Genomic DNA, 14169 nt, shown 5'->3' on the forward strand with positions numbered 1-14169 from the left:
AGGGACTGTAACCTCTTAGATCCTCTGTTTTGGAAACTCCTAACTCTTATAGGCAAAGAATTCTTCCTAAATACAGCCTTACCTCTTCTGTATTCATTTCCACGTGCTTTCTTTGCTTACACCCTCAGTGGAACTGGAACAGAGTGAGCATCTTTCCTTCAAGAAGTGTGAATACTTCATCTTAAACTGGTTATCTGCGAAGGGAGTAACTAATTAATCAAAGGCCTTTTTTCTTTTACCAATGATGTGGCCTCTATGGATGTTTTTGGAGAGGGCTGTGTTGCTGCTTATTTTGGGGGTTGAAATAGACTCCAGTGGCCTAATGTACCTGGGAAATGCCAAAGCACGACACTGAAAGACAAGCTGGGAAGTACAGAAGATTTTAAATCCAAGTGGGTAAGCTCCAGTGTGCTGATGGATCCAGTCCGTGACAAACTCTTCATTGTGGGGATCATGTTCTGTGGCGGACAGGCAGCTGCATGGAATGAATCCTGTTCATCTAGGACCACTTCAGGATGAGAAAGAACCTCTGTGCCCACACCATCCTACAAGAGGGTCAATGAATAGGAGCTTCAAAGCTTCCCCAGGGTTTTGCATATGTGAGCCAAATTCACTCTAAAAGTCTTACCTCAGAGATTCAGGAACTCTCTGTAACAGGGATCCTTAATTTTTATATTAGGGATCTAATTTTGATATTAGCAAAACCTTGATATTACCGTGTAGGGGGTTGGGCCCTAGGTGAAAAGGTGATGCCAGAGAATCCTAAAGATGAGGAAGAGATGGCTCTACTCCCCTCCCTAAAGCCCTGGAGAAAGCAAAGGTTGGGATGAGGCCATTGCCAGTCATAGAGACTGTCCTATAAGGCCTCGAGATGTGCTTCTAGATCCTGAATTGCTTGGGAAAATCTCAAAGGAAGGAAGAAAAGGGAAGAAGGAAGGAAGAAAGAATATGGAATTATGTTCACTTCTTTTCTGAAGAGTGGTGCCACTGGCTTTAAATCAAATAAAAGGAGCAAAAATTTCTCTGAGAAGGAAAATGAGGAAATGGAGAGAAAAGAGGGCAAGAAGTAGGAGTAAGTACATAATGCAAAGGAAGCGAAGAAATGGGAGACAGAGGGAAAGTGACTTCTTCGCATGGGCCCCAGTGGAGGTTGAGGGGAATCTTGTGATGGAGTCAGAAGGATCAGGACAGTTGTTTCCTCCAGATGCTCAGGGCAGTGTGCACCCACCTTCATTGAAGCACCGAGGACAGTGAAGTGTGAAGGTAGAACCAAACTCATGCTCCTTACACAGCACAGAAACTGCAGGCTCTGCTCACCCACGTGGCAGCGGATGTGGCTCCCACTTTGTTTCTGAAAACCAAGCTTGTCATATTAATGAGCAATCATGTGGCTTTAAGCAGGAGAGTGAGGATAGAACCACTATGTTTAACAACTTAAACAGAGAGGAGTTTGGCAAAGCACTAGCCTGCCCTGCTCATGACCTCCAGAGATTTGCCTTAGCTCTGAGCCTGCCCACCCACCTCTCTCTGGAAAGAGGTGATGATGCCAGGGCAGCCCCAGAAGTCCACACTCTGTGCACATGTCAGGAAACTTAACACATCTTTGCTGAGAGCTTGGCACCTCGCCTGCTAACACCATGCATCAGGGTTGCCTGGTCTCTACCTCACTGGACCAACAGTGGGATGAGAGGGCTTGGTTTAACACAACTCAGTGTGCTGCCAGTGAGAACACGACAGACACATGGCTTTCTGATTTGATTAAAAAACAAAAATATATGGTTATCTTGGCCCTTAGCAGGAGCTCTTAACAATACCATTTTCTAAATCAAATGTCACTACATAAGTCGAATGTACAGACCCTCCTACTCAAGAAGCAGCATAGACCTGGGAGCTTAGATCCTATTTTTGCCACTTGTTGGATATAAGGCCTTGGACATAACATATTTAACCTCTCTGACCTTCAGATTCCTTATTTATAAAATGAGGATAGTAATAGCTACCTCAGAATTGTTGGGAGGATTAACCACTACACTACGGTCTTGTACTTCTTCATACACTCCCCAATGAGCCTTGCACTGAGCCAGGTCTCACTGTCTGTTTGCTACCAGACTGATTACATGGTCCATGGGCCCTAAGGACTCTGTGTGAGGCACAAGTACAGTTAGCTCTGGTGTTCTCCTTTGCTTATGTGAAAAGGCACTTATTGTCTGATAATCCCCACCCTCCTCTGTCCCCATTCCCCACAAGCTAGAATCCTAACACTTAAGCAACTAACTTTTGAGGACTCAAAGAGAAAGCCATCCCAGGTAATCATCCAAGTCCTGGTCAGTGCAGCATGAGGACCATGGCCAGGCCTCTCTGCAGGTCAGCAGACATCAAAGATACTGACAGGTGTGTGAGCTCCTCTCCCTTCTGCACGCATTTGTGCTGACCATCCTCGACTATTCGCCTTCGTTCACCACTTCACGAGCCTTCCTTCCCTAGAATGCATTTTCCAAGCTTCTTCAGGAGAGTGACCCACAGGAGTCTTTGTGCCCTCTCCTCTGTGAGGCCGTCTGTGGAGGCCCTGGAATTAGCTGTATCTTTCTCCTCATTCATATCCCTGCTGATCTTAGGAGAGTGGGTACCTGCCCCAGCCTCACTCAATTCCCATAATTCATTCCTGGCTTAGAGCCCTCCACACCACCTTCATGCCAAACTAATTTAGCTGTCAGTGTGTTATTTCCAGCAGTACTGGTCCTAAATTTCACTGCCGTCTCAGCTATTCCCATAGAGCCAGGCTGAGAGGAGGGGATGAAGTAGGGAGTAAAGGACTGTGCTTCAATTTATCTCTTGGACTCTTCCCAGATGATAAATTTAGTTGCCAAATCCTGATTAATCTCTTTTGTCATTTTTTAAAGTAATAAATAGATTTTCTTGTCTGAGCTAGAGATAAGGCAGAGAAAATGGGGATTAGGCACCAGATTTAGCTTTTAACAGGGACCGCAGGTGTACGAACTCTTCAGAAAGATCAAGTAATAGAAGGAAACTGAGTGCAAACTGCCAGACACATATTTAAACAGGTGCTCAAAAAAATATTAATAGAATGAACAAATATATGCATGAATGAATGGAGTTTTTAGGTTATTTATTCCTTCAGTGAACATCACTTGAGCCTAGTTTAGGCTAAGATGGGTTGGCAAACTTTTTCTGTAAAAGACCGGATAGTAAGTATTTTAGGCTTTATAGGCCATATGGTCTTGCAACTACTCAGTTCTGCCATCATAGAGCGAAAGCAGCCATAGGTGATACATAAATGAATGAGCATGGCTGTGTTCCAATAAAATTTGATTTCACTGGAAACTCTGATGACAGGCTATAGTTTGCTAACTCCAAGCTACAGAATCAAAAAGACCTGGGTTCAAATCCCAAGTCATTCTTTAACTAGCTATGTGCCAAGGCAAACAACAATATAATCAATATCTCTAATCAATATCAATCAATATAAACAATCTCTCTAATCATTCAGTTTCCTCATCTCTGAGGCAGGGATAAAAACAGTAGTCACCTCATGAGTTGTTGTAAGGATTAGTGTGTGTTCAACAGTAGAGTGTGTGGTCCATGGCATGCACTCAGTAAATCATCATTATTTTGTCTTGTTATTATTTTGTTCTCTGTCTCTCCCCACTGTAATGTAAGCTCCATAAGAGCAGGGACTCTCTTTTGTTCCCTGCTATATTCCTAACACCTGTCGCAGTGCCTGGCACATCTAAGTGCTCAGAACTAGATGGATGGATGGATGGATGGATGGATGGATGGGAGGGTGAGTAGGTGAGCTAGGCACAGGATGTATAGGCTCTCTAGAAGAATATTAAAAGTAAATAAAACATAATCTCTTACTCCAAGAAGCTTGCAGTCTAGTATGGGGGAGGAAGATATACTAAACAAGATTATAGTTAGGAAAAAGGAGGGTAAAAAAAATAGAGGAAACCAGGGGCAAAGAATCTATTGAAGGGAAGGGCCAGGGGTCAAAGGATCTTCTGGAAGAAACTCTTCAGGAGCTGCCAGTGCTTTCCAGAGTTTGGAACCTTTAATTCTGGAAATATCTGTGGATTCAACCCCACCTTCTGATATCAGAAAGCATAATGCCAAAGCCAATACCTTGGAGAGATGTACATGTTACAGAAAAACTCGAGTTTTCCTTGGCCATCTTTTAGGCTCTCACTCATTCTGCCTTTGGATGTTTCTGATTCACATCTCCATCAATTTAGGACAACACTGCCTTAAAACAAAAATGGAGGTGAAGTAAAGCCTTCTTGAGGCCAGAAGGAAATAGATAAAGTTTACCAAAAAAAGTATCCTAAGGAGCAAGCTTATTGTCTTAAATCTGGTCTAAAGCTGATTTCTTGTTTGGTTCCAATGAAGATTTCTCTCTGATGACAAAGAGTTCTCCTGACTTCATTTAGGACCCCTCTGTCTCTAACCTGATGGCTAACAATTACCATGGGGGTAGAAACAGCAGCACGCCCTCAGTCAGGAGGCCTACCTTGATTCTGATTACTCTGTCACCTCAGCCAAGTCATCTACATCTCTGGACTTCAGTTTCCTCAGCTATAAAATGACAGAATCAGGCTCTATAACTCCTGTTCTGAGATTGGGTAACCCAACCAGCCTGATTGTCAGGAGCTGGCTGGTGGCTGGGCTGGGCGGCTCTGGCAGGCTGATCCCTTGTCTGGCAACACAGTGGCCCTGGTGGCAATGCCTCAGGCAACAAGATAGTCTTCCTTAGGCCCATGTGTGACAAGGGAGAACATGCCAGGGTCTCTTAGGAATAGGTTTAAGGATGCTCTGAGTCATGTGGGATATGCTTTCATGACCAACATCACCAAGTTGTTGGTTACCTCTTAAATGAACAAAACATGAAGGCTGATGGAAGCCACTGTGGCAGAAAAGGGAGTGGGGACCCCTAGTGCCACTCTGTCCTTGAAGCTGTCAGTTGATTCTTTCATGAGCTCGTCTCTTCTTGTCCTCTAAAGACTATGGTTTGTTTCTTTAGGATGTTGACTTGCCTCTCCTCCTCTGCCTGCCTCCAGTTGCTGCACTGGCAATGTTCCCATGGCCTTACCCTTGACCTCCCTGTGACTGTCCCACCTCCAGAAGTCTGAAGAAACCCCACCCAGCAGTGGAAAGCTTTGTTTCCTTTCCAGCTCACCTGAGGCACTTGTCATGCACCCATCAATAAAGATACCTCATAAAGACAGGGGATCCCAGTATGAGGAGGAGCCTGTCCCTCTTGAGCGGGAAGGGAGCAAATCAGAAGCTCTAGAAGGGCTTTTTCAAACCCGGGAATGAACACACACACTCTCTCTCACTCTCTGACGTCCTTCCAGGGGGATGTTCTCCTCATTGCCACATTGAGAATCACGGCCTAGAGCTTTGTTCTCCCTTTAAAATATCTCCTTTAGTCCAGTATGTGCTGTCCCTGAATTTTGGACACAGACCAGCAGAGAAGTGTGGGAGGAGTGACGTATGAACTCAGGCGCAGGGAGTGATCAGTGATTAAGGGGCAAAAGGTTTGCTTCCACATCCTGCCAAAGCCCATGGAAGGTGGGAGTTGGAGCAGCGAGAGGCACAGAAGCACCCTCCCCCTCTTCTCCTCTCCCTCTCTCCCACATACCATATAAAGCGCTCTCCCCTTCTCCCCCTCACCCCTTTCATCCTCTTCATCCCCCTCTCCTCCTCTCCCTCTCTCCTACACACCATGTGGCATTTCACTGTGGGAAGCAGAGTGAAGACAAGTTTGATTTGGTAGATCCATCTTAATTATTCACTCTGCATGATGTCTTTTTCCTTCAGTATTTCTTGGCAAACATTGGGGCAGAGTGGGGTTGATGGTGATGGTTGGGGTGAGGAGGGGAGTTCTTACTACTTCCAGACTACAGTACTCACCTTCCCTTTGGTTTGAGGAGGGCAGTCCATCCTAAGATGGTTAGAAGGATGCTTTTGAATTTTCTTAAGACAGTGTTTCTTAAACTTTAATTTATATACAAATCCCCTGGGCATCTTGTTAAAATGATTCAGTAGGTCTAGAGTGGGCCTAACAGTCTCCATATCTAACCAGCTCTCAGATGATGCTGATACCCCTGATATGTGGGCCACACTGTGAGTAGCAAGGCCTTAGGAGAAAAGCAGGTTTGATTGTTCCTTCATTTCTGTTTGTTAATGACTGGAATCACCAAGTCCAAGGCTCTCAGAGTCACCTACTGGTATCCGTCCCTGCCCCTACCCCTGAAGTTACACTGTCAATGGTCCTTTTTCTCTTGAGCATTTCCACATGATCAAGTGGGCATGGAATCCTCTGTTTTATTCTTCAGCCTGAAAACAGAAGCAATGGAAACCTCTAGTTGTCCAGGAAGGACCCAATTTCTTTTGGTTCAGGCTGATGGAATTTAAGGGAATTTTACTACATTTCCATTACTCCCCTAGGAATGCTGTAGTTGTCTATGGCTGTCTAACAAAGTGCCACACAACTTAGCTTTAAATAACAAGCATTTAATATCACAGTTTCTGTGGGTCAGAAATTCAGGAGCAACTTAGCTGGGTGGTTCTGGCTCAAGGTCTCTCATGGGGCTGTAGTCATCTGAAGGCTTGACTGGAGGATTCACTTCAAAGATGGTGTACTGTCACGGCTATTGGCAGAGAGCTTCACTTCCTTGCTGGCTGTTGGCAAAAGGCCTCAGTTCCTTACCACATGGTCCTTTCTATAGGGCTGCTTAAGCATCCTCAAGCAGTATGAGTAATCCAAGAGAAAACAAGAACGAGGAGGAAGCTGCAGTGACTTTACGACCTAGTCTCAGATGTCAGCACTATCACTTCTGCTTTATTCTGTTTGTTAGAAGTGAGTCACTAAGTCCAACCCACACTCAAAGGGAAGGAATTAAGCTCTATCTCTGGAAATGAGGAGTATCAAAGAATTTGTGGTCATATTTTTAAACTACCACAGATGTCCCTTGGCCAAAGAGCCACTGCAGTAGGTGACTCACTCAAGCATTTGATACTCCTGGCTTTTGCTCTTCTTAAGAGACCTGTGAGGTTATGAACCTCAGAGACCGCACTCCTTATAAAGGCATTTCAAACCGGACAGTCAACAATTCCATTCCTATTCCACTGCAAATAGGGTCCACCCAACGACCTGTGAAACTACGAAGCAGTTACAGTGCAAGGAGGGCAGTATAATACAGTGAGTAAGAGCCACCCTCAGGAGTCGAACAGTTCTGAATTTGAATCCTGGCTCTGCCGCTTACCAGTTGTGTGCCCATGAGATAATCACTTAAGCCTCAGTTTCTTTATCTTAAAAACAGGGGATAATTACAGTACCTATCTCAAAGTGTTATGTGAGAGTTAGATGAGTATTACATGTAAAGAGCATCACACCTGTACTGGCAGATAGTAAGTGCTCAATACACGTCAGCCACTATTAGCTGTCATTCTTGATATCTTGATATCTTCCTGCCACCCAAGGGGAGAGTTTTCTGTATTTGAAGCAGTGCCAGCCACAAGTTTCTATGCTTCCTTCACTGGTGCCTCTTCCTCCCCTATTCAAATTCTGAGACATCTGGTTGACCTCTGCCAATAACTAAAGGCTGTTCCACACGTAGACAGATTCTCTTGGCAAGCTGAGGCAGAGCTCTTTCTTGGGCTGGTTCCCTCACCCACCATTCCATTTCTTAAGAAGGAATGTCAGCCAGAGTCCGAGGTGGAGAGAGACCCAGGGCCTTATGACAGGTTTCTTCTTCCGCAGTGAATTGACCCGGGCTGGCTTCTTCCAAAGTCCAGCACTTGGAGGACAACGCTTTTATCAGGAAGCGCCACTTCTGTTTTGTGCTACCGAAGGAAACTGACAGGATGTTTTGAATTGAACCTCAATGAGTTTGGGGCAAAGTACTTGAAAGCGGGGAAATGGAAAATGTATTTGTTTTGTAGTATGTTTTGAGATTTTTTTTTAATGTATTAAAAGTGCCCTGACAACGATTTTGATAGGTTTCTATTACATATTTATGTCTTAAAGCAATCAAAGAAATCCTTTCTGGTTCACTCTCTGTTTTCTCTCCAGGTATTTAGTCTTCCTGCAGATCAAAAGGGATCTCTACCACGGCCGCCTCCTCTGTAAAACATCAGATGCTGCCTTGTTAGCAGCTTATATCCTTCAAGGTAATGACTTTTGACAGGATAAATTTGCTTTTCATGCTAAGTACTGATTACATTATTTCAGTTACCACAGATGACTACTTCTTGGATATGAATAGTGTCTAACTCGAAGCAGAGTCTGAGTTAGAGGACTTTGCCTGGACTCCCTAGACCCAGAAAGCTCAGACCACTCAACCCTCAACTGTACCTGAGGTCTTCTGCCAGCCCCTGCAGGTCATCTGGACTCTGCGGGTTTTCCCTGCATGCTTGGTTGATCAAGTTCCTAAGACTCTGGAGAGTTATCGGAATCAATTTTTTCCTGTCCTTTCATGCAAATCTCAAAGATGTGAAGCATTTTGGAATTCTGGTATCTATTTTAGAGACCTTTCCATTCAGAGTGCTCAAAGTTGAAAATGTTTCCAAATAACAAACATTTCCTAACATGCTAATAAGGTAGAGTTGAGTCTGTACCCAGCTGATGCCCAGACTGGCTTTTTTTGCAAAATAGTGGGAAAGGTATGCACTCTGCATATATGATCTCTTCTCCTTTCGTGAAATGCAGAGGACTCTCAATGCCTCTTCCTAGACTTCTCTTAGTCCTTAGGCTTGAAAGTCTCACTGGATTGTTTTGGACATAGCACTAAAATCACAAAGTTTCCATCAAAGAATCTGAGCTCTTAATTGGAAATCCGTGACCTCCAGGAAGCTACTTTGTGAAGAGAACCCAGAAAATGCTTGCCAATAAGAAACTAAAGTTCTTCTGGCAAGAGAAATGTCACAGTTGCATTAAGAATGTAAAAGTCAGCCCATTGCAACTTTGACTTCTGAGACCCTTGTTTTTTTAAAAAAAATCACCTAAACAGGAAGTCTAGATGGTGCTTGCCAACTCTATGGTACCCAAAGATGCCCTTTTCATTTTTAAAAGAAAACCCGGTCCAATCTAAGTGAAATTTTAGACTCCAGTCTTTCCTTTAGTTTTACCGTAACAACCATATTGAAATTTTCTATTTTTTTCTTTAAAGAAGTAACTGATGTCCAACATGGATGTTCTCCACTTGTAGCTTTCAAAATAAAATCATAATAAGTGACTCCATGGCTCAAAGTCACTCTGGACTTTAGGCCCAGGGAAGCCTTTGGTCTCTTGCTAAACAATAAAAATTCCAAGTTATTTGGAAGGCACAATGAGTAGATTTATGCCACAAGTACAATATTCAGCTGTGAGAGAAGGGCACACTTTTCTCTTAATATTTGCTCCTCCCTCAAGACTTCTCATCTGCACTGGTTGTTGTTCTCACCAGAGAAGGAGAAAGGACAAGCACAAAGCAGCTGGAACTTCTTAACCTACTTCCTCTTAACACACCCAGTATGCTCCCTGTGGAGTACTTCATGTGGAGAAAGCTGGGTCCTGACCTGGGAACAGACTGTGGAGAACACCATGGGTCACCACGCCTCAGAGTTCACTGAGCTGAGATCTCCGCAGCTTTAGGGATGGGCTCTCTCTCTGAATGGCTGCAGGAGAAAGCCTTACCCCCTGCAGGGAACTCAGAAGTCAGCCTTAGGACCTGGTGCTCCTGAACTTAATGGTGCTTTCTGGTTACAGCCAGTCTTCCCACTCTGCAGTCCTCTCCAAGGGGGGGCCTGGCACCTGGTCAGTCCTTAATGAATATTTGTCCAAATTTATTCACTTGATTGCTTTGATTTAGACTGCGAGTTGAGTTCTGCATTTGGGTCATGGCTCATTCATCAATTTGCTGTGTCCCTACTAAAATCCTCAAAACAAGATTTAGAATTCTGATCTGGCTCAGGCCCAAGAGGTTGTCTTCCTGATCCGGCTCAGTTTCCTGTGCTGCCACAAAGAGCGTTGCTCCCAGGCTCTCTTCTCATGGCCAAATGGATGAGGATCGTGGTGCAGGCTTCTGCTCTTTTATTGCAAATTTACTTGTGGTCACCTCAGAACACAGGGTCAACTCTACTGTCTCTCTGCTTAGAATTGATATCAACCCAGTGTGCACAGCTGTGCAAAGGTGGGCAGCTCCTGAGGGGCAGGCCCTCTTCCCGACCCACAGCTTTGCTCAGGATCCACTGTTCTCTATAAATCTGGCGCGTGCTTTGGCTTTTGCTCCGAGTGTTAATCTCTTGTTGCTTTGCCAGTGATGATTTACCTGTCTCCACAAATGTTTTCCTCTACTTTCCTTTTGCAAGCGGAGATTGGGGATTATGACCCAGGGAAGCACCCTGAAGGCTACAGCTCCAAGTTCCAGTTTTTCCCTAAACATTCAGAGAAGCTGGAAAGGAAAATTGCTGAGATTCACAAGACAGAACTCAGGTGCGTGACATGCAGTCCAGGCCCAGGACACTGTCTCCTGCACACACACAGCCTGAGCATACAGGCTCTGTGCTGCGTCCTCTGCTCCCACAGACCCAGCCTTCCCAACCCTGGGATGCACCACATTCAGTGATCCACGGACAGCACAACTCAAGCCCTGTGGTCTCACTCTCCAAGAAGAGTGGTGTAGGCTGAGGCTTAAAGGCAAAACAGCCATTGTTTTGTAAGGAAAACAGAGAGGGATTGGCCTCTGAAAGGTATTTGCTTCACTAAGATAGATGAAGAGACAAGGGAAGAAGCATGAACTGGGGAAAAGGAAAAGGAAAACATAAAAGAAATAGCAGAAGAGAAGGAAGAGAAGAAGGATTGAGTGGGGATGTGAAAAATGGGCAAGCTTCCGCCCTCAGTCTGTAACAGTGTGACAGGTGGCTTCTGGGTCAGTGGATGGGACTGTGCAGGGCTGGCCTGATTCATAAATGCTGTGGGTGCCCTGGAGCACTTGGTTCGGGGCTGTGTCTTCAGAACTGCCCCGCTCCACACCACACCCCTGCAGGGAAGGAGGGGAGAAACAGCTGGAAACAAGAGGCTTGTCCTCCTCAGATTCTCTTAGTTTGCCCGGAATATGCCAATTTCTATAAAATAGCATTAACACATCCTTTCACCCATATGAAATAAAATTTTCTACAAAGATTGATTTAAAAAAACAACAATAGGGTATTTGGGCTCCACTTTGTGTGGCGTGCTAGAGCACAGATTCCCCAAACTGATAAACTATAAACAAACAGTTGTATACAATGCAATGTTGTGAAATAAAACGTGCCATCATATTGATACATTACAATTTTTTAAAAATGTTTGTGTAACTACCTTTCTGAGGAAGGACAATGCCCGGGGGGCGGGGGGGAGATGTTTTTATTGATAATATTAAGCTCAAAGTAGTTTCTGCCCTGACCCCCTCATCCCCCTAAATATACAAAAAGCAAAAAATCTTCACCTTCACTCAAAGATTTTACCAACGAATACGTACCCAAAGCTTCCTTAGCCTTTGTAAACAGACCTCCTGCCCACCATGGGTGGCAGGACTTGTTTCCACGCTCCCAGAGGAATGGAGACACCTACCAAAGGTGGAATCCTGGCTGCATCCCACCCCCTGCGCATGCAGGTGCAGCCTTTCCGGCACCGGCTGGGCTCCTCCCATCACTCTGTTAGGGAAATAGCGGCCCCTTGTGGTAAAGGTCAGAATAAACATGGACCTGTGTGAAGGTTCATGGTTCGTTCATTCAAAAGAGAGATCAGGGATGTGCTAGGACAGCCGGGAGGCACTGCCAGAGGGTTTTAGGAGGTGTCAGAGCAGTGGGGACAGTCCCCCAGAAATCTAGCAGAATGCAGGGGATCCCCCAGAAAATGATGCCCGCTCTCAGGGCCCTAGAGGTTTGGGCCAACTCCAGGGGTGAATGGAGCCTGCAAGGCCTGCCAGCCTCCAGACAGGGAATGATAAGCTCCCTGGAAGGGGTAGCTGTGCTCAGCTGCCTTTGGTGCCCAGCCCCTTGCCTGCCACACGAGCTTTTTCCAAACACCTTCCATGTCTCGGGCACACTGCTGGATGTAGAAGTCTGCAGTCAACATAATGCCCACTTACACAGGTACTACTTCCACAGATTTAGCCTCGTCCTCATAACGTAAAAACGTGTCTGTGTTTCCTTTCTCCAACTCTAACACAAGTTCCTTCAGGGCCCAGGCTGCACCATATTCCTTGGTATATTTTGCAGCGAGTAGCACAGAGGCTGGCATATAAAGGTGCTGATTGATGGATGCCTCTCCAGAGGGACACTAGAGGGAATCTGGCCTGCTCCTTCCTTGGGTTGGCTTGTTTCCGGCCCTGTTACTGGAGGCAAATGATGAACTTAGAAATGAACAACTTGCAGTCTTGCCCACCAGTCATCAGAGTTGTTGCTGGCTTCACAAACCGCGCACCCCTCCTCACACCGAAGCCAACCCCACATCTGTAGAAGTACATCTGTCTCACCAGGGCTCTGGACCCTGAGGGAGCCTGATGGTGATACTGCCACTGGTTCTGTGTCGAGCTCATCAACACACCTGCTAAAGAGGCAGCTGGGAGGAGAATGATGCTAAAGGCCCCTTCAGATGGCTTGGCGCCAGGGCTGGTATCTTCCTTTTTCTGCTTGTTTCCTTTTCATAGTCATCACCCTGTGGACAAACAGAGCTATTGTGGAGTCTGGCGAGCTCAGCGCTGTCTCCTACAGTGTCTCGTCACCCTCCATTCCCATGTTTCCTTTTGGTAAAGGAAGAGGGTTAGGCAGTGCCAGCAAGATATACAGGCCCCTTCTTTGTATTTCAGTCTAGATCAGATCACAGATGAGACACCCATGGCTTGCAGCCAGCCTATAGATGTGTTTTGTTTGCCCCCATACTATTCAAAATTGTGAAACATCATAAAAAATTAGTATCTCTGACTTCTCTTTAAAAATCACATCTAGCAATGCTGGGCCCTGAATTCCCACATGACTACAGTCTTGGAACTGAGGAGCAGCTGCCCTCATTAGATGCAGTAGCACTCCCTGGTTTGTCACAGTCCCCACCACTCTCCATTGTTACACTCAGCCCATGTCATTCATTATGTAGCCTTCCTCAGTCTAAAGACATCTGAGTTTTTGACCTGAGACAGGAGTCTCTGAAGTTGGTCCTAGAACAGAGCAGGGAGCAGACTCTCGACAAATTGGAGACTCACCCTGAGTACTTCTTAATAATGAGTTTACCTCAGGGACGTATGGAGACAGGAAACTCTAAAATCTCATTTTCTATATTCCAGTGGTCAAACACCAGCAACATCAGAGCTGAACTTTTTAAGAAAAGCACAGACATTGGAGACATACGGGGTGGACCCTCATCCATGTAAGGTAAGAGCCCCCCTTGTTGGAGACTGTGCTGACCTTGCCTCCTCTGGAGGGTGCCAGGAGGGTGGGCCACATGCCTGCGCCACCGGCCCTTCAATATCTGGATGATTGGCTCTTTTAGTGACAGATGCCAGAGAAATGTCTCATTTTGAAAACTCTTCTGGATTCCATGCTGCATAATTTTTTGGTGCCACATCAATGTCGGAGGGTCTGAGGCAAAGTCAATCTGAATAACAGATCCAAAACCGGGGCCCCACTTTGGCAGCAGTGGGTAATTTGGTGGAAATGAAGAGAAGAGGAATGTGGAAGGCCCCCCACAGGGAATGATCAGAGACAGCTCAGCGGACTTCCCACCCTTCGCTGACCTGTAATCTAGTTTCTTTCCAAGAGTGGGTTTTATTGACTGCAGCAAGTCACTGGGCGGAGCTGCAGTGGAGTCGCATTTAATTCCATTATGCGCTGTGAGGGTGAGACAGGAACCAGCCGGGGAGGCTCTGCCCAGAGAAAACCTCTGTAATTACTCACATGTGTCTGGCATTTGGGAGATGAGCTCGAGCAGCAACAGTCACTGCAGACAGCACTGGAGACCCATGACCTCCACTTCTTCTCCGCGTCCCAGTTGCTTTGACACTCCTGGTCTCTGCCTCAGCTTCTCCAAACTTTTGCCTCTCTCTTTCCACTACTGGAGAGGCCCCCGTACGACTAGTAAAACTAAATGGGACCAGGAGGACACTGACCCTTTCTTCCTAATAGGTGAGGGGA

General features: G+C 45.8%; 1 protein-coding gene across 1 annotated transcript in view; it reads left to right on the top strand.

Annotated features, from left to right (window-relative positions):
• Window positions 1-14169, top strand: part of FRMD5 (FERM domain containing 5) — a 300493-nt gene that overhangs the window by 260800 nt on the left and 25524 nt on the right. The window contains 3 exon segments of the mRNA XM_070581974.1: window positions 8093-8190; window positions 10369-10492; window positions 13323-13410. Coding sequence (XP_070438075.1) covers window positions 8093-8190; window positions 10369-10492; window positions 13323-13410 — 310 coding nt within the window.

This window comes from Equus przewalskii, chromosome 1 (genome assembly GCF_037783145.1).
Source record: "Equus przewalskii isolate Varuska chromosome 1, EquPr2, whole genome shotgun sequence".
Classification (NCBI taxonomy): domain Eukaryota; kingdom Metazoa; phylum Chordata; class Mammalia; order Perissodactyla; family Equidae; genus Equus; species Equus przewalskii.